This window comes from Eretmochelys imbricata, chromosome 6 (genome assembly GCF_965152235.1).
Source record: "Eretmochelys imbricata isolate rEreImb1 chromosome 6, rEreImb1.hap1, whole genome shotgun sequence".
Taxonomy (NCBI): domain Eukaryota; kingdom Metazoa; phylum Chordata; order Testudines; family Cheloniidae; genus Eretmochelys; species Eretmochelys imbricata.
The window spans coordinates 104,354,603-104,378,550 of NC_135577.1; the positions used below are offsets into that span (position 1 = coordinate 104,354,603).

A 23,948-nucleotide genomic window follows, 5' to 3' on the forward strand; every position below is an offset into this window, starting at 1 on the left:
ATGTATTTCAGGAGAGCTCCTTCCTGCTTAGATAGAAAAACTTCCTTTGCTTTCTTTTTTCCCTGAATGCTGCCCCAGAGGGGCGTTTTCTTCTTTCACTCATGACTGCTGCTCTGTGCCAGCGATAGTGGATCTCAACACTCAGTTGAAGGGGACAAATAAGCAGGCTGGTAGCAGGGCCTGAGTGAGGGAAGATACCAGCGTCTTAAGGGCCTAACTGGTTCCTACTACTTCAGTTGACAGCCTGTTCTCCTCAAGTGGGTTCAGGGAAGCAGCAGGAAACAGGAAGCTCCCTGCGAAGCTGGTGTTAATCAGTCCAGGCTCCTGGGGGTGCTAGAGAGGTACATAAGAGGCTCCTCCTTGTCTCTCTCCCTGCAGCTCCTGCTGCTTTCTGTTATTCCCTCTCACCTTTTCTCCTGCCTGCCTGTTATGTCTCTTGTGCCCTCCTTTCTCCAGCATAGCACTCCACCATCTCTGTGCATCTAGAGCAGAGAGAATACATATGCACCAGCAGCGGACACAATTTTGTACACTCTGGGTCCTGGTTGTGCTCTACCCACAGTCTGGCACCTTAGGCAGCCGCCTCAGTTCACCTCATGGTAAGGCCAGTCCTGAGGGCTTCAGCAGTCAATAAACTGATAATAAGCCCCAGCTTGGTCTGATCATCGGGATAGATTGCAGGATGCATCAGGAACAAAAGGCAGAACTGGTTCTGAAAACCACAGAACTTTTGGTGGTTCCAGTCAAATCTTTCTGGCAGTGGAACCTTCAGGTACCATAGCTGGCTGTACTAGGGTTACTGTGGCTGCCAGGATCTGTGAACAGAGGGAGGCATTCTCCAGATGCAACTGGGCAACTTGACCCCGAAGGCTCTGGACCAACTCTGTCATCTCTGGAGCATTGTCAGCAGGTGGAGGGAAGTGATTATTCCCCTCTATTCTGCACTGGTGAGGCTGCATCTGGAGTATTGTGTCCAGTTTTGGGCCCTCCACTATAGAAAGGATGTGGACAAAATGGAGAAAGTCCAGCAGAGGGCAGTGAAAATTATTAGAGTGCTGGGGCACATGACTTACAATGAGAGGCTGAGGGAACTGGGGTTATTTAGTCTGCAGAAGAGAAGAGTGAGGGGAGATTTGATAGCAGCCTTCAACTACCTGAAGGGGGGCTCCAAAGAGGGTGGAGCTTGGCTGTTCTCAGTAGTGGCAGATGACAGAACAAGGAGCAATGGTCTCAAATTGCAGGGGGAAGGTCTAGGTTGGATATTAGGAAAAAACTGTTTTACTAGGAGGGTGGTAAAGCACTGGAATGGGTTACCTAGGGAGGTGGTGGAAACTCCATCCTTAGAGGTTTTTATGGTCCACTTGACAAAGCCCTGGCTGGGATGATTTAGTTGGAGTTGGTCCTGCTTTGAGCAGGGGGTTGGACTAGATGACCTCCTGAGGTCTCTTCCAACCCTAATCTTCTATGATTCTATCTCAGTGATGAGCATTCCAGGGGTCTCCATCTCAGCTTCTGGAGGCAGGCACAAAAGGAAGCAGTCTGCACAAACTGTCAGAAACTGAGAAGTGGATGGTTATGTCTAGTGGTTGAGGCAACAGTGATCAGGTCTAGTGGTTGGAGCAGCAGCTGTCAGGCCTAGTGGTCAGGCTCTGGACTGGAGCCAAGGGTCAGAGCAGAAATCAAGAACCAAGAGATGGGTTGCAACAAGGCTGGAGCAGGAGCAGACACAGGCTGGGACTGAGCCACACTGTCAGAACCACCAAGCAGCTGCTCAATGGTAGCGACGTTGAGCAGACTTGGAATGGCTTCTCTCATTGGAAGCCTGTATCCCTAGCCTTGAGATCACCAGGTTAGACCTTCATCTATTGGCTGAGCTCTGGTTGATTGATGTGGAGCCCTCAAGTAATCAGGCTGAGGGATGACTCGTTACATGAGGGTGTGTGAGGGGAGTTCCGCAGCACAGAAATGATTCATCCAAAAATTAAACTCAGTTAAAAGTTAGATTCAGTTCCTATTAAATATTATTGTGGAACCTTTGCAGGGTTTGTAGAGGTGCCCCAGCCTTAGGTATGCCATCACCTGCCCTACCCTCTCGCTCAACCTCATGTTGTCTGGAGATCAGGAGTTCACAGAGGCAGCACTCTCCATTTTCACACCTCCTGGCTGGGGATCCACATTGTTTTCATTCCCTCTGCCTGACCACCTTATTCCTGGCAATGTAAGACTCCCAAAACAGTGGAAACAACATATTTCTACTGTCCTATGGCGCAAGCTGTAGAGACCATTTCAGAGATTCACACTCCATACTCTAGAAAAATCTCTTTGTGGGAGTGCAGAAGCAATTTGGTATGGGTGGGCTGAGCTATTGTGTTCTTTCATGGTATGGGCCCAGCGGTCCACAAACCTGTATGTGATGGGAGAAGTGGCCTCCAACTACTACCCCTGCCTAAAGCTTGTGATAGCAATGGCATAATGGGCGTGCATGAGCAAAATTTCACTGGGCCTAGGGCAAACTCATAACACAAACCTCCATCCCAGCCCACACAGATAGAAAAAAAGGTACAAACATACTCACCGAGATTATATAAATAACATTTAGTCCAAAACATCCAAAATTTAGCCTGATTTTTCCCCTCTCACAGTGATAGCCTTGTGACTGGGGCCTGGTAAATTGTACCCATTTCCCCCCATTTACTTGGAGTTTGTGTGCACCAGTTGGGTGGTGTTGGGAATATGCATTTTGTGCCTCCACGCTTCATATATATATGGCTGAAAGCACAGTCTGCTTGCTTGGGCTTTTCACTCCTGATATGTCTCTCACCGTTACTGTACTTTTAAATAATCAAGTTACAAATAACAGACCAGGCCGACAACTGGCATAGCTCTATTGACTTCAACTGAGCAAAAACTAACTCCAGTCATATTGTTTATCTTTTAGGTTATTCATGGAGACTGGTTTGTTTGTGGTGTACATAAGGGAAGGTACATAAAGATCTCTAAGCTCCAGTAACGAGTGAGTCATAAAATATTTTAAAATGATCAAGCAAATCAGGGAAAAATATAGAAGACAAGGTGGGGAATACATTCCCTGAGGCTAGGTCATTAGTGAGTCATTTAGCGCAAGGGAACACAAAGCTTAATGAGGGGAAGGATTTCCTCTGGCTCCTCTACAAAAACAGAACATTATTAATTGATCAGCAAATATGTTTCTACCTTTACCAAGAACTTTTTTTCCCCATTCACTAAGTGAAAAATTACAACCAAGTTTAATTGTGCCCTCTCTTGCACTTTTTCACTTTCCATCTGTCCAAATGCCCCCTGTTGTCCACCCCTCCCTCTGATATATGGCAGTAGTACCAATCTTTACTTACTTGGGACCACAAGCAACCTAGGAGGTGGTGGGGGTGGTGGAGGTGGGGGTAATGGAGGAGGTGGTCTACACTGGCAGATTTGCTGGCAACTCTCCGTAACCTTCTCTGCTACAGACTTGGAACATGACTTCTGGGGTTCACCTTGAATGATCTGTAAAGAAAAATATGAATTATTTCCTAGAAACTTATCTCAAATTAAAGAGAGCTAATAAACATTACAAGATGCTTAGGGCCAAATTCTGCCCTCAGGTACACACATACAACCCCATTAACTTCTGTGGGGAGAATTAGGGTCCTTTTCCTTACGGCAGAAGTAGGTAAAAAAAAGTACAAGCAAATTTGTGAGATCTGATGAGGTGACTTAGCATCTGTGGGAAGAGAATGTCATTGATAGAAGAGCTCTGTAATGGAACGGAAAACTGCATTCAAGTTAATTGCATGCACATTGCATGGTTTCCTATCTCCTCGGGAGTTCGGCAAGGCTGCAGTCTGTCACCATTGTTGTTCAATATCGATACCGAGTGATTGATGGAAAGCTTCAGATGACAGCTGTCTGTGGCATTGAGCTGAACGCCATTCTGCTTCAATTGTCTTGTTGGTTTAGTTTGGTGAGATCACCGCAGCTGATGGCTGATCTGGTTGGTTATTAATCCAGATAAAACTAAGTCCCTGGCTATTACCATCAAGAAGCCTATATCTCCATTACAATCACCTCAGTATTAACCTGTTCGGCTGGGACTTTGAACAGATGTCAACTGTCAAATATTTGGGCAGCATCACAGACAGTGCTAGAGAATGCTTGAAATATTTGGACACTTGTATATCAGCAGCTGCCGCCATGTGTAAGCGGGGGAATAGTCCCGCTATTGTGGGGAACTTTCCTGGCTTCTGCACTACCCCGGTGAAGTGGGCTAGCAAAAGGATCTGAGTCCTCGCTCCCACTTTTCCTTTACCCAGTGGCCTCCCTGCCCTTGAGGACTCCCCTTCCACTCTCCTGTCTGGCAGAGTCCTCGTAACCCCAACAAGGCTGGGCCCAGGATTCCTGGGAGGCTCGACCCCCAACCCTGCTGTGGTCACCTAGGACAGGGGCTAGGGTGTCCCCATTCCAGGGTACTCTCTCTGCACTGGGCGCTTCTCTGACCCACTGGCCATTACATACAATTTAAAGCAAATGCAAGTTATTTAATCAACAATTAATTTTAAAAACAATAAGGAAAATGGGAAAGGTTAAAGGACACACATCAACCCACTCTGAGGCAGGGAACATCACAAACAGTGTCTCTGGAATGTCAGGGCAGTTCACAGTCTGTTCATTGTAAGTCCCAGGCCTCCTTCTCAGGCTCTGGCTGTGCTGCAGGGATGCTGTGGGTTGGACACTTGCTCTGGTGGTGACCACACGCTTTCAGACTCAAAGTGGTAGGACCTTTCTTCCCAGTGTTGGCCCCGCCCTGTCAGGGTTATGATCCAAGTCTGGCCTACAGAGCCTCTTGGCTGAGGTGTCTCCCTGTGCTAGGCCAGCTGCCCAGGGTCCCCCTCGCTCTCCCCAGCTGCTCATCACACCCAGCTCCGGACTGCTCCAGCCCCAGCTCCACCACTCTGACTCTGCTGCTCTGCCTCCAGCTCCCTGGGCTGCTTCTTTGGCCCCTCTGCCTCTGGTTGCTACAGCTCTGCTCCCAGGACAGGTCTGCTCTGCAGGCTGCTTCTCTGACTCTGCTCCCAATACTGACCAGCTTTGTGGGCTGCTTTTCTGGCCCCTCTGGCTCTGGTTGCTGCAGCTCTCCTCCCAGGGCAAGTCTGCTCTCTCTGGATCTGGCACAGCTCTGCTCCCCAGCTCAGCTTGGGCCCCTGCTTTCTCCCTAGCTGGGCCCCACTCTGTCTGACCCAGGCAATTCCAGCTCACATGGAGGATGGGACCTCCCTGGCCTCCTGACTCCCTGATTAGCCTGCCCACCCTGTCATGCAGGCTGACCTGGAGCATTGGCCTCTCCCCATTGTTGCTGGGGACTGTCAGTCTCAGGGTCCTGATTCCCCATCGACCCTTCCGCCTTTTTATTACTGGGAGCTAATACATCCCCACCGAATGTTAGTAAGGGGGCAACAGTCCCCGCATACATGTTTTGGGCCCTTCTGCGTTCTCTGTGGGTACATCATGATAGCAAGCTGGCTATGGTGCTGCGGACCTATAGAACCACAGTTATAACAACTCTATTGTAGAGAAGTGAAATATGGGTGCTGAAGAAGGCTGAAGAACAATGGTTTGAGGTTTTCTATTCTCATTGTCTTTGTCAGCTGCATCGTATCAAGTTGCTGGACAAGATCAGAAATGAGGCTATTCCAAGCCAAACCCAGCAACTGCCTCCATCAGCACTGTTTCAGTTTTGGCAGCTTTCTTGGTATGGGCATATTATAAGAATGGAAAACCAAAGCATTCCTAAGTGTGTATACCAAGGAACGCTGCTACTCAGCCAGCAAACACATGGGCATCTAAAGCTTTGGTGGCATGACAAGATATTGCCAGTGGTGGACATAGCAGGTAATTTGAATATACAATCACACCACCTTAGGCACCTTGCCAGAGATTGATCCAGATGGTGGTCAATTTGCCAGGAGGCCAAGTCCCGTTGGGATTTGCCAGGATGGTGATGATGGTGATTTATGGGAGAACTGAGGGCCAAATTAGATCTCTTTTCTATACTATGAAAACTACCTTTTCTTTATGTCCAGAATCTATTGAGTGATCCCTTTCACTTCTGGCTATTGTAAACATAAGACAAAAGGGCCCAAACTTTGTCCATCTGAGGACCACATGAATCACACACTCATTTCAATCAAGGTGGAATACCACATGCTGTGACCTATAGCCTGTGTGACATGCACTCTGTGCTAATGATAAAGGTGGCTATGGGCCTTTGTAGGATCCTGTAGGCACCATTTGCCTCATGTTTTTAATTTGGTGACTGCTGGTATAAAATATACTCAGCATCTTCATACAGTCAGGACAACTAGTTCTTACTCACATTTTTTAGCATTACAATAGGAGTATAATATTTACACAATTATCAACTTTAAAAATATCGAAGAACCCTAAAATGACTCACCTGAGACCACAGAAAATGTAGAAAGATTAAGCAAGAGAGGTGAACCTCTGGGAAAAGTGAAATTATGCAAGCATCCCAATAGCTTTCAATGAGTATTTAGTTCTAGAGGTCAACTTCTTTTGCAATTAATTTAAACTCATATTTAAAATAAGAATCTATGCAAGTTCCTATTTTGAGGAGATAAGACTCAGAAATTAAGAAAAAGAATGTCTAACATGCATTTTTAGACCTTGATTTGGGAGAGCACTTAAGTACATACTCAAGTCCCTGTGAAGTAAATGGGACGTAAGCATGTACATAAGTGTAGTCTTGAATAGGAGTGCTTTATTTAACCGGGGCTTTATAGAGGATACTGTGTGGCAGTAATATTAGTCTATCTAGTAATTTAGTAATTTAGAAATTAGTCTATCTAGTAATTTTTGATTAACGGTCATTTGATTATAATAAAATGCATTGATCCTTCCAAAGGGAAAGTGTAGTTTATGCCATCTTCTGGCCATATTAAAGTTACATTATATTCACATATTTCTGGCCAAATAAAAAACTGCAGTTTTAACAAATGTACCACTGGTGCACCCAGTACAGTTCACATGCATTGTATACCTTGGATTTAAACTTGGAGAGTGGTCAGTTTGGATGAGCTATTACCAGCAAGAGAGTGAGTTTGTGTGTGTATGGGGGTGGGTTTTTGGAGGGGGGTGAGGGAGTGAGAGAACCTGGATTTGTGCAGGAAATGGCCCAATTTGATTATCATGCACATTGTGTAAAGAGTTGTCACTTTGGATGGGCTATCACCAGCAGGAGAGTGAATTTGTGTGGGGGGGCGGAGGGTGAGAAAACCTGGATTTGTGCTGGAAATGGCCTAACCTGATGATCACTTTAGATAAGCTATTACCAGCAGGACAGTGGGGTGGGAGAGGTATTGTTTCATATTCTCTGTGTATATATAAAGTCTGCTGCAGTTTCCACGGTATGCATCTGATGAAGTGAGCTGTAGCTCACGAAAGCTCATGCTCAAATAAATTGGTTAGTCTCTAAGGTGCCACAAGTACTCCTTTTCTTTTTGCGAATACAGACTAACACGGCTGTTACTCTAAATACACCTTGTGGCTTTGGTTGTTTGGAAATAGTATTTTGTAGCTCAAACAGCAGAGAGTGCAATGGCGAAAAGAAAAAGTGATGAGTTGGAGAGAGGCTCCAAACAGCATGCCTCAGAAGATTCAGTATCTTAAACAGTTTATCAAAATCTATTACCAAATATAGGAAAACCCAAATTTAATCACAAATACTTTCCAACTGTCTCCCTTACAATCAGGTAATAATGAACAGACTATAGACCATCCCAAAAAGTTTCCAGGAACTTACATGGACTCTTTGAATACTCTAATGAATCAAAAAGAAAAGGATGAAGTGAGCTGTAGCTCACGAAAGCTCATGCTCAAATAAATTGGTTAGTCTCTAAGGTGCCACAAGGACTCCTTTTCTTTTTGCGAATACAGACTAACACGGCTGTTACTCTGAAACCTAATGAATCAAAGTGACTCAACTGTATAATCCTCCAGAGCTGCTGATAAATCTGATTGATAAGCAGGCTTCTTTTTCTCTTTAAATTGAGCTCCCAGAGCTCACAAGCCTCAGAAGAATCTATATGTCATGTTCATTATTCTTACACTGCTTATATATAGTGTGACAAAGCTCTGTCCTTGCCTCCGTGGGTCCCAGTTTCCTGGCAGATTTCACTAGCCTCAGAGGCTCACTGTGGCCCTCCACGTAACCTTTCTCTCTCTAGAGACAAGGGTCACAGTCTACTGAGCCATTTTCATCATAAGCCAGCAAGGGAGGTGAGGAGAAATTATCCTTCCTTGCACAGTCTCTGTTGTCTCCCAGTCTCAGTGATTAATCAGGGAGCAAAGGTGGGGGTGGGCCCACCCTCTACTCCAGGCTCCAGCCCAGGGACCCTAATAGTATCAGCTATGGTAGCTGACCTTTTAGAAACATGACATGTACAATTCCCTGGGCTGCTTCCCACACAGCAGCCCTCACTTCCCCAAGCTCCACTTCACCCTTACCTCAGGGTCTTCTTCCTTGTGCCTGATATGGTGTGTACTACTCAGCCTCTCCAACAGCACAACTTCCTCCCACAACTCCTGACATGCACACCCACCTGACTGACTGGGAGGCTTTTAACTAGTTTCAGCCAGTCCCTGATTGGCTTCAGGTGTCCCAATCAACCTAGCATTCTCCCTGCCTTCTGGAAAGTTCTTAATTGGCCCCAGGTGTCTTAATTGACCTGGAGCAGCTTCCATTTCACTTAACCTGGTACCAGAGATTTGTTTAGCCTGGAGCTAATATATCTATCTCCCACTACTTTTCTATAGCCATCTGGCCTTGCCCCGTCACAATAGTATTGTTGTGTTAATGATTGTTTCAGTGATAGCTCAATAGTTAAAACACTAGCTTGCTATAATGCTGAACTCTAGTGACCTGTGCTGGGCTGTGACCTGGGGTCTTTCATGGCTTTGGTTGGTAGTGATAAAATTTATACTCATCACGGTGGTTGTGGGGCAATATCATTCCAATGCACACTGGCAACTAACTAAGGAAGCTATCAACTCATAGCTTGTCCTGGTATTCAATTTGGTGGTTACTTTAGGTCACTAAAATTACTTGGGAGCCAGGGAAAATGGAGGTGACTAGTCATGGGATGGAATAACACTGGAGGGATTTGGAGCAAACTCTTCATTTACAGCCTAGAATAAGTTTTGTGTATAAACATACAATGATAGTGATGGTATGGGAAGGCTAGATTGACTTATTACTCTAATTTAATATCAGCCAAGGCCAAAAGGCTCTGTCTATTTTTAGAACTATTGACTGCCTTTTAAATCCTCAGAGGCTGTCTTACCGTGGACTGGTAATAGCATGTCCTCAGAATCCAGTGGACATTTTTCTCAATTATTTTGCAGACAAGATTAACCCTATATGTGTCCAGCCATACTCCAGTGGTGCATCCTATTTGTGTTTTGTTTTGGGGTTATTTTTTTGATGCCTTAGTCCACATTGGCAATATTTCCTCACACTGATTTATTCTCAGCAAATGGCTGAGATTCAAAACTGTGGGCTTTCACTCCCTTGCCTGCTTTGTCACACAGCAGAGCATCTGGACATTTTCAGTAATTATGAACATTGTAGATTTCATCCTTACTCAAGGGGTTGTCTTAAAGGGAAAGATTTTTAAAAACACTAAAGATGTATAGGTTAACTGAAAGAGGACTAACGTGGGACTGGAATGAAGGCCTCATAGAGGGAGAGGATTAGTTAAATATTGTTACAAGGGGATTAACTAGGAGTAATGAGATAGAATTAGGAAAAGGAATATGAAAAATGTTGGCTTATTCTCAGGAAAATCTTTCCTTCTGATGATGTCTATTAGTCTTCTGATGAAAGGCCATTACTTGAGTCTTTTAAACCTAAATGTACTGTAGGGAGCAATCCTGCACTGGCAGAGACTGATGAAACACATGACTTAATAGATCTTTTTCTATATCTAATGTGTATAATTCAAGGTCAGCTGCCTTTACAGAAGATGACAGGAGTGAAAGGTATGTTGAAAAAGTCTAGACCTTTTATGGAAGATTACTGCTAATTATGGACCTGTCTCAAACTTTACTGTTTGTTCATTTTGTCAAATGTTAACTTAGCTACAGAAAAACTTCAGAAGCACTTCATAAACAAGGAATTATCAGACTATATCAGTATGGCTTCCATTCAGTTTATTGCCCAAAGATTGTCTTTGCAAGGGGTCACTAGTGATCTGTAGATAACTTTTGACCAGGATTTGTTTCCTTGTCTTTTGAGCTTTCAGTGACACTTTCTATTGTTGGACATGGCTGTGAAGTTTTGTCTCATTGGCCCGCCTAAAAAAATTAACTCTTTGTTTTGAATCTGGTTTTCTCAATACATTCAGTAATTTGTCAGGTCAGCCTCTCAGGTTGCCTGGACTTAGAGCTAGGTGAACTATCAGTAGCAAAGAATTTATCCTTTTCTCTGTTCTCAAATTACCTATGGACAGAGCTGATTTTTATTAATGTTTTCATTATTCATAATTGTTTGAACAATTTATGTGAATGTCTTTTGCATAAAGGTCAGACATTTCCTAATACTCAGGCAAAGAAAAATCTGTTTGCACAAACGTTCATAGAAAAGCAAACAAAAAGTGGTATAAATATATTCGAATTGGAAAGCAATCGCTTGCTTGTGTAGTCAGTTATATAAAGTCCATGTCTGTGAGGTTGTTTCTTTTTAATCAAGGATTTTCTACAGAAAGTCTGTCCGAAGTCCTCCATTACATAGCACGTGGGTGCAAAGGTGCACCTGTGCAGAGCCCCACTGACTTCAGTGGGACAACACGTGATCGCAGCAGTTCATCTGCATGCTACATGACACAGGATGGATTCCACGTTTGAGAATAGAGGATTACATGCAGTCCCCAATTGATGGTCTCTATGAGACAGTCTGAATCAAGTGCAAGGATGATAGTGTGACCAAAAAAAAAAAGGGCTATCGACTAATAGAGAATCAAGAACTCTTACTGCCTACTTGATGTGACAATAACTTTCTGTCATGACAGTTGTCTAGCGGTCTGATATCATTTCCATTGGTGTAAATCCAAAATAACTCCACTGAAGTCACAACAGAGTCACTCCAGATTTACATCAGTGAAACTGAGATAAGATTTCCCCCCCATTAATTTATGATGCCATTTATTATTTTTAATTATTTGTATATGGTGGCCCTCAAAGGCCTCAAGCAGAACTGGGGCCCAATGGCGCTAGGTTCTATACAAATACATAGAACAATATGGTCACTGCCCTGAAAAGCTTATAATCTGATTTAAGACCAGTCCCAACAATTGAGCAAAGCGAACAACAGGAAGCTAAGGGGAGAGAGGACGAGTGCAGCAGTAATAATTAATGCAAATAGATGGGCCAGCAAAGTGTACAGCTTGATGCTTCCAAATCATTTAATAGTATTGTGAGGTTTGGTGGTTTTTGTTTTATTTTGTTTTTTAAAATAAGTTAACATCAACTGCTCCTCACCTAGCCACCCTTATCTGGCTCATTTCTTGAAATAGGTCTTGGGGAGGGAATGAGAAGAGGTAATACCCTGACAGATTAGTTTAGGTAAAGTAGTCCAGGTGCAAGGAGCAGCATGCAAGGAAGAGCAAAGAGAGTGGTGGGAACAGAAGATAAATGAGAAAGTCAGGTGGGTATCATTTACAGAACGGAGAGGGTAAGGGGGCACGACAGTGAGAGAATAGTGGTTAAGTAGGGTGAGAGATAGCTTTGAAGGGCCTTGAAGATAAGGACAAGGAGTTTGAACCTGATGTGATGGAAAAAGAGACAATGAAGAGATTCAGATTCAAAGGTGACGCAGTTACAGAGACAGGCAAGGAAGTTCATTTTAGCAGCTGTGTTTTACATGGCTCTGAGGAGGGCAATGTGGGGGTCAGGAAGGCCAGAGAGGTGGACGATACAGTAATCAGCATAGGACCTGGTGAGGGCCTGGAAAAGATTTTTAGCTGTGTAGACTGCATAAAAAGGTTAAGTTTGGAAAATGCTATAGGGGAAAAAGAAGCTGCATTTGGACTTGGACTGGACCTGAACCACTGCAATTCACTATTTCTGGCAACTCTGCCACTTTCCTCAGTTGTGGGTAACCTAACTGGAACAGTATTGACAAATGCTCATGGAACCCAGGGTCTCTGGGCATGTCCTACTTTTTTCCCTGAGAGTGCGTCATAAACTTCCTGAGAAACAGAAAAGTCGCTAGAGAATTATTCTGGTTAGTCTGGGCAAAGTTATGAGGCTTGGCTTATTTAGCTAAAGATTATGGATCAAATTCATCCCTTCTTAGTAAATGAAGTTACAGCAGGGTTGAATATAACCCAAAATCTTGGCCCATTTACTTCTAAGAACTTGCACCTGGGATGATTTTCCCTTTGAGTCTAATCTGTGATGGAAGGGAATTCTTATTTGTAACAGAGCTAGGATCATATATGGATAAATGCCACGGCTCAGTTTAAGGTTTAATACAAAGAATGTTCAAACTTCATGCCTCATTAAGGACACTCTTGGCTATTCCACACATGACCTTTGCATTATTATATGCATATGCGATCCGTATATTTTTATCATGGGGCAGGGAGGACAAATAAAAACTCTAATATGAGCAGATTGATTGACCGGACTCACACAAGACACTAAAAATGTTGCAGTTATAAATCAAGAATCAGGAGAACTTCTAAACTATTGCAGAGGGAGGCTGAGCAACTCTGGTTTGCCTTTTTCACAACCTATTTAAATTATTATTGATTTATTTTTAATTAAATCATTTGAGTGACTTGTGTGAAGGGTGCTTATGCAAATTTTGTCGACTGCCTGATCTTTTGAAGGAGATGGTTTTCAAAATGTTGCTCTTTTCACATCATTGCATTTTCCTTAAAGGTGCACGCTTTCACTTACAGAAACTAGTTTAGCCATCTCAATTCTAGAGCAGGACAGTCAGCAGAATGAATACATGATTTATTGCAGTTGGAGAGCTCACAAATCTTATAAGAGACGTTAAATGTTAAAACAAATAAAAAAATCTCAGTGTAATCTTTCGGAGTCCACTAAGTTTAGAACAGAGAGTAAAGGACATTAAGTCTTTGCTATGTTTTCTCCAAAAAAGAAACTGCAGTTGCTCTGTGCTGAAACAGTACTCAACTAGCTCATCAATTACTGCTTTGAAGACATATATTATAAATAAAGTGTAAAATATCAAAGGGATGTATTTTAGTTAGCTTTGCTGGTTTCCTGGTTGCCTGAATTGGAAGATCACTGTCCATTTTAGTCTGCTGTTTTTTCCGAGTCCATCTGCAGAAAGGTCACTGGTCACCCCACATTACAATCAAGGTCACACCACATAACAGTCAGAGGCTGAGAGTGGACAAAGCTGATTCAGCTTTTATTCAGTGAATTCTCAGTTCAGAGACACTTCAGACACCATGCCAAAACGTTACCAGAATGAGGCTTTCAGCACTTCCCCAATGTGTTCCTTGTTTTGTACATATTGCCACCTATAATAATTACACTCTAAACCCTCTCACTGTCAACATGTTTAAAAAGGTCAACCACATCTTGCTCAGAAAGAACAACTTGAGTTCTACAGACACAAGGCTCACTAGGGTGTTGATCACTTAGACTCCCTAGAAAAGCCTCTATGTCTCTGTAATCAGCAGTAATCAAAAGGAATTGAAATTATATCTAGGCAAGCAAAAGCTACATATATTGGGCTATTCCTCCCTGCTTCATGGACAACTGTCAGTTTTCAAAGTCAACAATTTGCAAAAATTAAAATCTGAACAATTCTCTGTGTGTACATACCTAGTCTATTTTATACACACAGAAATCCTGGCCCCGTGGAAATGAGTGTGAGTTGTTCCCATTGACTTAACTGGGGCCAGGATTTCACCCATCATATAAAATACATGCACATGTGCATTTTAGCGCTCTCTCTCTATATATATATGTATATCATTTTAATATTTATTATTAAGATAGCTCCAACAGTGTGATAGTTTCTTTGCAGACAGAGATGGACCCAAGGTATGTCCCTGGATGAGTTTACACATCGCAGTAAGTAACGAATGACAGTATTGGTTTTTGCAGTGTTGTTGTAGCCGTGTTGGTCCCAGGGTATTAGAGAGACAAGGTGGGTGAGGCAATATCTTGTACTGGAGCAACTTCTGTCTGTGAGGTGAGCTGAAGAGCTCTGTGTAAGCTCAAAAGCATGTCTCTTTCAACAACAGAAGTTGATCCAATAAAAGATATTACCTCACCACCTTGTCTCTCTAGTATTGTTATTTAACATTTGTACATATCACCATGTGCATGCTGTGCAAGTCCATCTGAACTGTTTGAGAGGTCACTGAAGTTCTCTGTAGCACATTCAAATATTCAGAAGTATATGAAAATAAGGAAACAATATAAAAGTGGGTACCTCTGAGATGCCGAAAATATAAAAAGCCATTTAAAACCACACACTTTGGAGTCAAACCCATGCAATTAGAAGTTGTTCTAAATGCACCATTTTGATCTGTAAACTAAAAACCATCTTCAGCAGTGATGACAGACTTTAAAGGTGTCAGGAGTGCAGCATTCGGAGATCTAAATGGCACTCTGGATTTCACAGGAAGTCTCAGAGTCTCTTTCTCGGGCTCTGTGTGACAGTGATCTCCAATTTCATCTTTTTTCACTGTAAAGGAATATGTATCTGTCTCTAAACACTCTCCTAAGCCAGGAGATGAAGCTATCAAATGCCACTTCTTCCCACACCCCACCAGGAGAGTATGGGGCAGGAAGCCCCAGGACCCCAACCAGCAATGATTATTTTCAGCTCAAGAGAGTCCTCTCCCTTCTCCCACTCCAGGCTAGGGCCACAGGGCATCAGTAACTGAGGCCAGATGTTCATTTGTGCTGCCTGCCCCCTCCGACCCAACTTCCGAGTTAGAAGTGCCTGGGGCAAGGTTGGGGTTACCTGAATGAAGCCCCAGAGGGGGTGGAGGGCACAGGGCAGCAGCAGGGAAGGCCAGCAGCAGGGGAGGAGCAGCAGCAGCTCTCTGATCAGCATCACTCCTCTGGGCCAAGGGGCTCGTCAGCTCACGACCTGTGTACCTGAACGGGGAGAGCGCACAGCAAAGGCGTTTGATCGCACTCCCATCCCCAAAGCGCGGTGCCTCCCCTCCCCGAGATCTTCCCAACTTTATTTCTGAAGGGGTGGGTGGGGAAGGGGCTTTTGGAAAGCTTCGCAGCTACAGGCAAGTCCTGGCTTCCCCGGTCACCAACTCCGCGCCGCCCCCCGGCCCTCCCGCCCTCGCTTCCCCTTCTCCCCTCCCCTTCGGACATGCCAGCGGCGGGGACCCCCCTCCCCAAGAGTACGGGGGTTGGTGATGCTCTTAGCGCAGCTCCTGCCATTCAGGGCAAGCACCCAGATCGCTCGCTGTTGTTTTCCTTCTTACCCTGGGGGCGGGCGGGGGGCTGGGCTCTGGGTCTCAGGTGAAGCAGGACGCTGCTGGCGCTTCCTTTACATGCTCTGGCGGGGCACTGGGTGCGGGTAGAAAAGTTTGCAGCAGGATCAGTAGCAGCTGCTGCACCGCCTGGCTCCCCCTTGGCTTTGCCTCCGCTCGCTGCTGAGCCGGATCCCTGGCGCCCAGCAGCCTCTCATCGGGGGGACGCGGGGGGAGGAGGTGAGGGGCTCCTTGCTCAGAACAGGAGCTTGCCCAGCAAAAAAAAAGAAAGAAAAAAAGAAAAAAAGAAAACGCCCGGCCAGTCCTGTGTGTGTCTCTCGGGCTCCGAGGAGGGAGGGCAAGGGAGGAAATAAAACAACCCACCCCACACCCCAGAGGTCCAGGCTGCAAAATGCCACTTGCTCTCAATGGCTGTAGGTAGGATGCGAAGCCCCAGAGGATAGTCCAAGTCTCGGAGCAATCCCTCCCTCTTTCTCTCTGCAGTTGCAACCGAACCGCAGGCTCCCCCAAGAAAAAGTGCCAGACAAGGTGCCCAGGAGCCCCAGCGAAATCAGCTGTGAAATCCGCTCCCCTCAGTCCCTCTGCTCTCCAAAAGCGAAGAGATCAGCTGCTCCCGTCCGCACAGCGCTCCCTTCCTGCAAGTAGCAGGCTTGGTGTCTAGTGCCTTGCCAGTTCCTTTGGGTACCAGATCCTCAGCTGTCCATCATCAGAGCCCCAAGAACCAGCAGAACAGAGAGAGAGAGAGAGGTGGGCTATGCGGAGCCCATGGGGAGGGAGCAGGGAGGACAACAGGGCTAGAGAGGCGCTGCACATGCAAAAAGGAAGGGTGTGTGTGTGTGTGTGGAGAATATGAGAGCAAAGCCAGAGGCTCCTGGCTCGCCTGTGAATTTAATCTCTCCCCTGCCTGCTGCTGCTGCAGTGATTTTTCATGCCCATCTAGCGAGCCCATTGTGTGTCTGGCACTTGGCTCGGTGCTTTTTCTTCCCTCCCTGATGACACTCGATCGGGGATTTCTTCTTGGGAGGCTCAGGGGTTTTCTCCCACACTCATTAAAAGATCATTGCAGGTTGGAAACTGACAAGCTTCCCCTCTCCTCCCTCCCCCCTCCCGCCCCCATTGCTGCTCGAGACGAGTGTGGTTTTGCAAAGAAACCCCCCCCTCCCTCCCATGGGGCACCTCAGTGGAATAAGTGAAGCCCAGGAACACTTGCAGGTTTAATTGTTTTACTCATTTCTATGCAAGTGGCTACTATGGGAGACACAGTTATAGAAAATACAATCAATTAGTATGAATGTTTCTACAGCACCTACCATCTGAGGATCTCAAAGCACTTTATTAATGGATTTAGCCCCAGCAGGGTCAGGAAAGTATCATCATCCCTGTTTTAAAGAGAGGGAAACAGGACGAGAGAGGTTTATGGCCTGATTTTCAAAGGCGCTAAGCACTTGCTGCTCCTGTTGCAATCAAAGGGAGCTATTGGGTGCTCAGCATATCTGAAAGTCAGGCCCTAAGTGACATGTTGATGGTCCCACAGCAAGCGTGTGACAACTGTGGTTGTAGAACCCCAGGTTTCCTGACTCCCAGGGCTGGGCCTTCCCTATCAGAGATTAAAGCACATTAATAAAACCAAATATCGTAACAAAGACAACCAAGAGGGATAAAAAAAAGCCACTCAAACCTTAAACATAGTCAGCGGGCCTCAATGCGTGCCCTCATGACCATGCGACTTGGAGCCCTGAAGGTTTGATGGGCCACAAAGGGTACAAATGTCAGTCAGATGCCTTCTGCTGGGAAGCGACATTTCTTTCAACCTGGCATGTGGGATTATCCTGTCATGTGAGTGAATTATTTGCTGTATGGGTTTTTTTTTTTTTTTTGGTGTTTCGTGAGATGTAATAATGAAAGACGCTTTGAGACATTCATTTCTATTGTGTTTCTATGTGATAATGAAGCACATTGGAACATTTAAGAGCGCGTGCAGGGAAGTGAATAAAGATTCCTTTATTGTAAGGGTGGCACAGTCTTGCCTCTTTACAAAGAAGAAATAGAGTGGAAAGATCAAAAAGCAAAATGGGTTTAGTTTTTTAGTGAGCCTGTTAATGAGCAAAGCTGTGGGAGGGCCTGTGAATAGTGGCTGTTTCTGTAAGTTAGATTTATCATATGTCAACATGCTAATAAATATTTTTGCTGCGTCGAGAGCTTGAGTCAATTTTTAGTGTTACACTCTGTTTCTAATTATGCAGAGAGATGGGCCTAAATCAAAATGTCTTATCTGAACACCTCCCAGACTGTGGGGGTGTTTGAAATCCAAATCTGGATCCAGAGCCAAATTTTGCAAATGGTCATTGTCTTTTGAAGGGACAAAGCAAAATCCTGGAGCTGAACATCTCAAATATTGCAGTGTTTGGGCTCCAGATGTGAAGTCTTAAGCCCAGCTCGAGTTATATATTTTATATACAGGTTTGAATGAGGGAGCGCGGAGATGCTAGATTAATTTTTTTCTCTATGTTTCTGGCACAAATTCAGCCTAGTTAAGCAAAATTACTGTTTCATGACTCTGCTTTGAGAAGCAAGGATAAAAATATGTCAACGTGTTGCAAATAAGGGCTAGAATTTTTCTGTTACACCACTATTACATTGATGTAACGCCGCTGACTTCAGTGAACTTACCCCTGATTTACACTAGTGTAAGTGTGAAGGGAATCAAGCTCAGCAGTGTCTTATAAATGTAAACAATCCAGGTGAACTTAGTGGACCAGGATGAATTTGTTCCAATAGAACTATGTATTTATTTGTAAATGTGTGTGTGTGTGTGAGAGAGAGAGAGAGAGAGAGGGCAGAATAGAGAGCGATGCATAGCTGATGACCTTGGATGCAGTCAGTAATTGTACAATAAATATATTTTCTGTAATGATGCTGAAAAAGCTGCACTCCTTTTCCATAGGTCTACTGTGTAACATACAGTGCTTAATATATTGTCCTTGTTCAATTACAGTTTTACCGAACTGGAGTCTCAAGAGACTGCAAGCTTTTCAGGCTTTCTTGGTGATTTCCTGAAGGTATTTCAGCACTTGATCGCAGTACAGAAGATAATAAATTGCATCATCTGTATACATAGTTCTTGGTTCCTGACAGAATGAGAGATAAGGCTTAAGGCATTGTAAGCCAAAAAATACAACACAGATTTCTTTTCTTTCCGTGTTTACAGTGACTTAATGTCAAAAGAACTGTGGATTCTCCTGCCCTTAGCAATTCTTCAAGTACGAGCTCTAAGTGTTGTTCCTTTGCCCCAAAGACACACCAGGGAACTAAGGGCACAGTGGACCAAACTCTACTCCCAGTTCCGTGAGAGCAGCCACAGCTGGTGTTGCAGCACTGGTGTAACTAAGAGCCAACTTTGGCCTACCTGACTGGCACCTTTTCTGCTTTGGGGTGGTAATTTGGCATTAATGAAACCACTGGACTGTAAATATTTTAAATCAAATGTTGAACTGTGGGTCAAATCCTGCAGTCTATATTCAGGCAAATCTCCCATTAAAGAGAAAGGGAGTTTAGCATGTGTAAGTGCTGAGTATGGACCCTTTGCTCCTCCACATATGATACCAGTGTCCTCCATTAACTCCAGGGGGATTTACTGGTTCTCTACAGAGGGAGAATAGGGCCCCAGAATTTTAATCTCTGTGAGAAAGATAAATGATATGATTGGGTCATTAAATAATTATAGGCCCTGATTTAGCAGAGCTTAAGAAAATGCTTAACTGTAAGTGTGTAAAGTTAAGTACATGCTTAAGTGCTTTTCTGAATTGTGACCTCATCAAAGGACAAAAGCACATGTTTAAAGTTAAGTTAAATTAATTTTAAGCACATGCTTAAACCCTTTTGTTTAATGTTAAGCACATATTTAAGTGTTTTGTTGAATCAGAGCCAAAATTAAAAAGGACCGCATGATTTTCTGTGGTAGAGATACTATACGTATACTGAGAGACAGGCATAGCTGAGTGGTTTGATCCCAGGACCAGTAACCCAAGAATTCTTGAATTGTAATCTCAGTTCTAACAATGACATCTTCTGTGCCCTTGGTCAAATAAATTAAACTCCCTGCCTCAGTCTTCTTATCTGTTAAATGGCGGTGTAAAAACCCAGCTACCTGAGAGTGGTGTTTTGAGGTTGAATTAGTTAATGAGTCCTGTCCTGCAAGGTGTGCTTAGCACAGTGCAATGTTGGGCATTATGAACCTATAAAACAACATTGCTCCAGATTCTGGCTCGGTGTTGGCAAAATGAGCCTGAAAAGTGCCATGGAAATGCGGTTTGAATTCTAAACAAGATTTGTTTGAAAAAAGTTTAATCTCTTTCAGGAAAATGCTGTTTGCACTGTATTACTCAAATGATCTAGCAAAAGTAACACACAAACCAACACCAATATTTTACTCTTGGGGTACACCCAAGTAAATTGGCAATAACTTCAGGTAAACAGTTACTCCATATTTACACCAGAGTAAGAGAAGAATGTGACCCTGAATGGCTGTTTTGTGGGATATTTACTTAGGTCCTTGGTTTGATTAGCATTGATCAGACTAGTTTATCTTGTTGGGGTTTTTTAAACATTTAGTGATAAACAATACAGTCATGATAACATTCTGCTTTTCTGACTATTCAGGGAACATTACAATAACTGGAACACTGATTAGCAATAAGAATAATGATTGCTATTCTTATATTCCAGGTAGCCATTCTGGTTATGATTATCCATAAGAATACATTTATTTTTTCAGTATAGACTGATTTTATGATATTATTAAAGTGCTTTGGAGACTTGGACCAAGAGTCTTGTTCACAGTTGCAATGCTCTAAATCTGGAGTAATATCATGGAAATCATGAAAGTTACTATGGATTTACCCCCATGTGACTTTGTCCCCACCTCTTCTGACATAGCAAGCAGGCTTTTAGCTGGAGTGAAGACTGAATCAAAGAAAATGAAGGTTACCACATCTCAAGGAAGGGCTTTGTGGTCAGTCAAGGCTTGGAAGCTGCCATTTAACATTCTACTGTTTGCTAATGATATTTCTGGACATATGCCAATGAACTTAAGAAGAATTTAGTTAGCTTCTTCCTGAACCAACTGAGATACCTAATCTTCTACCTGGGGAAAAAAATTAAAGAATACACAAGCAAACAAAGAAAATTATGATTGATATTTCAAAGCCTTGTCATACCCAATAGCATATTCTCTCCATCAGTCTTACTTTGTCTTCTCCTTTTTCAAGAATATCGTTGCCTCCTTTCAAGCCGAGAAGCTAGTTCTGCACTCATGGGAGGTACACAAAGGGGGGCACTAGCTAAAGGGGGGACATGTGACCTCCCCACGTGATCTCCCATGTGACTCCTCCCCACCCCATCCCCAGCCTGGGGCCCACATGTTCTCCCCATTCTCTTCCCATGATCTATCCCACACTACCTGAGGGGCGGAGGCTTTGTTCTCCTCCCGCTGTGCCGGAGGCTTCTGAACTACAGGGCTCTCCAGAACCACCTCGGCAAAAGAGCAGAACATGAGGCCGCGAGGTGGCCCCACCCTGGCAGCTCCTCTGGCACAGCTGTATTGCCACCAGCCCTGTCCCGTCCTCCGGCGGGGCTGCTGTACACATCCGAGGCAGGAGATGCAGCTGCGTGGAAGGGCTAGAGACAGGGCTGGGGGTGATGCAACTGCACCGGAGGAGCTGCCAGCGTGGGGCCACCCAGCGGCCCCATGTTCTGCTCCTCCTGTGTCTTTCTGGCATGGAGTACCGGCGATAAATATCTTACCGGTACGACGTACCGGATTGTCCTACCATACTTACACCACTACCTCTCTCAAACACACACACCTCAATACTCAGCAAAAGCCTCCATCCACTCTGTCCAAACGCCTGTGAGGGTACACAACTGCTTTTGTCTTAGGTGGACTTTCACCTAGAGGATCCCAAAGTATTTTACTGCCTGTGTCCAAAAATATAGATAAAAGGACGCCTAAAGTTAGACTCCTGAGTCATATTTAGGCAGCTAAATAAATGGCCTGTTTTTTTCAAAAGTTCTGAGCATTCAGTAGCTCCCCTTGGCTCAGATATATAGGGATAAGATCCCCAAAGTTGTAAGGATCTTTATTAAAATTTTAAAACAGCTGATTGTTGTATTTTCATAGTTTTAAATTAATAGTTAATGGAATATTTGAACTGGAGTTTGATTTTTAACACAAGGGGTTTCAATTAAATCTCTCATGGGTTTCCCCCTACATAAGTCCTGGGGCATCATGATGTTAATGGAAATCAAAGAAGCTACACTGGTTTGAGTCAGAATAAAAACAGGACCTATGTATGAAGCTACATGACATAATCTATAGCTCGTGTTCATATGTGTGTTCTTTTCTGTGTGGGTATGTTAAATCAAAGACACTGCAAGTGTATGTTCACGGTGAAAAATGTACTGTACGATGACTACACTGCATGTAAGTGTGGGCTTGCATTTTCAGATTTCTTGTTTTGAAATGCTGCTTGGTTAAGTGCAAAAACACGCATCCTGCTTGTCCTCTTTCTGTAGTTTGTCATGATTTGTTGTCTTCAGCAAATGGATCCGATCAGAGCATCATTGCTCTTTATTTATTAAAGGGAAAATATTGTGCCATTAATTATTAAAAGCACCCAAAGAAGTCCCGATATCTTGAATTACTTCCAAACCAGAGGAAAATGTATAGTGCAATACTGTCTTTCTTTTCTGTGTGTTAGTTACTACCCAACTTGTGCCTGTTTTTACTTTCTAGGATTTAATACCCTCCATTTGCACTTGTAAACGATTGTACACATACACTGCTTACACACATCACACTCTCTATCTGCAGTTCCCTTGCTAAGATCTGACTTCAGATAAAAGTAACATAGGGCTAGACCATGTCATTAATTTTCAGGCAGAACTCCTAATCAATTACATTGCAGACTTCTGCTTTAAAAATTGATAGTACATAATGGCCCGTACATATTCCTCTGGGCTATGAACATTCTGTAATTAGCAGATAACTTACTAAACATCAGTTAGCTAAATCTTTCCCAACCCTAAGTAAAAATACCTATTTTTTTATTTTGCATCACGCTGTTAAAGCTTTCATTTGTCTATTATATTTAAGGCTTTTATAAGTGAAAAATAAAAATAGGATGGTTATTGGCTATATTATTATTGAAACTGATAGGGTCTAAGATTGAGTGAGCTTAATCATGTGACAGTGCTAATAGAACTGTCCAAACATTGAGCATGAACAGGGAATCACCTTTCCCAGAGGAATGGATAATGATCTATGCGGCTCCTTTTTGAGAGACAAAGTGGGTGAGGTCATATCTTTTATTGGACCAACTTCTGTTGGTGAGAGAGAGAGAAGCTTTCAAGCTACACTGAGCTCTTCCTCAGGTCTGGGAAAGGTTCGACCTTGTATTTAGCTGTGATGCTCTGAGTACCTTTCGCAGACCCGAGGAAGAGCTGTGTGTAGCTCGAAAGCTTGTCTCTCTCACCAACAGCAGTTGGTCCAATAAAAGATATGACCTCACCCACCTTGTCTCTTTAGGGACCGACACAGCCCAGCAACACTGGCTCCTTTTTATTTGGTTTCACTTGCACGCATCACGTATGAAGCTCTGCACATTTGATTGAGGATGCTGCAGGTGTAGAACTCGTTAAAAGGAAATGAAAATCTCTAGTTTTACTTTTCAATAAAATCCTTTTCCTGGCTGTCTCTTCAATGAACCCCTAGGAGTCAGAATCCTCTCTGAAACAAGCCAGGGGGATTTCTATCAACAGCATGTATATGATTGAGCTACTTGAGATGGTTCCTTTCATATTGCTATGAGTGGTTTTTCTAGAATCTAGTGGAGAATTCAGCCTAAAGGCTGTTAATGTGACATGACAGCAGCACTGAGGGCCTAATCCAATTCTTATTGAAGGAATGTGGCTCAGGCCCTAAATTCTTAGGATCTAACTCTCTCAACTGGAGCTCAACATGCATTGGATGAAAAAAGTGAAAGTGATGCCCTGTCCTCTCAAAAGACAGCAAATTACCTGGTACTCTATGTTCCTGCCATTAGCTAGAGGGGAGATTACTTGGCTTGATCACTTTTCAGCTGTGTTGCAGAAATAATGGCCATGGCCTTTGAAAAAGTAGGAGTAGCAAGGCCAAAGCCCTCCTCCCATGATGAGCTGCCCTCTAAAGACAATGGAGGAACCAAAAGGGGAACAAGTTAAACATATCTGTCCCTTGCACATTCATATACTTCCAGGAAATAGAACAACATTTCCTCATTACTATGTTTTAAAGACAATCCATTTCATAATTCAGTTCTTTCCCTTTCTGTCCATGTCTTCTTTACACGTTACTTCTATTTTTATTAGACC

General features: G+C 43.8%; 1 protein-coding gene across 1 annotated transcript in view; it reads right to left on the minus strand.

Annotated features, from left to right (window-relative positions):
• PRIMA1 (proline rich membrane anchor 1) overlaps positions 1–15,142 on the minus strand; it is a 78,347-nt gene extending 63,205 nt beyond the window's left edge. Inside the window, exons 1-2 of the mRNA XM_077820413.1 lie at positions 15,050–15,142; positions 3,372–3,522 (exon numbers count right to left, since the gene is read on the minus strand). Coding sequence (XP_077676539.1) covers positions 3,372–3,522; positions 15,050–15,142 — 244 coding nt within the window. The remainder of the gene's footprint in view (positions 1–3,371; positions 3,523–15,049) is intronic.
• Positions 15,143–23,948: the final 8,806 nt, after the last annotated feature.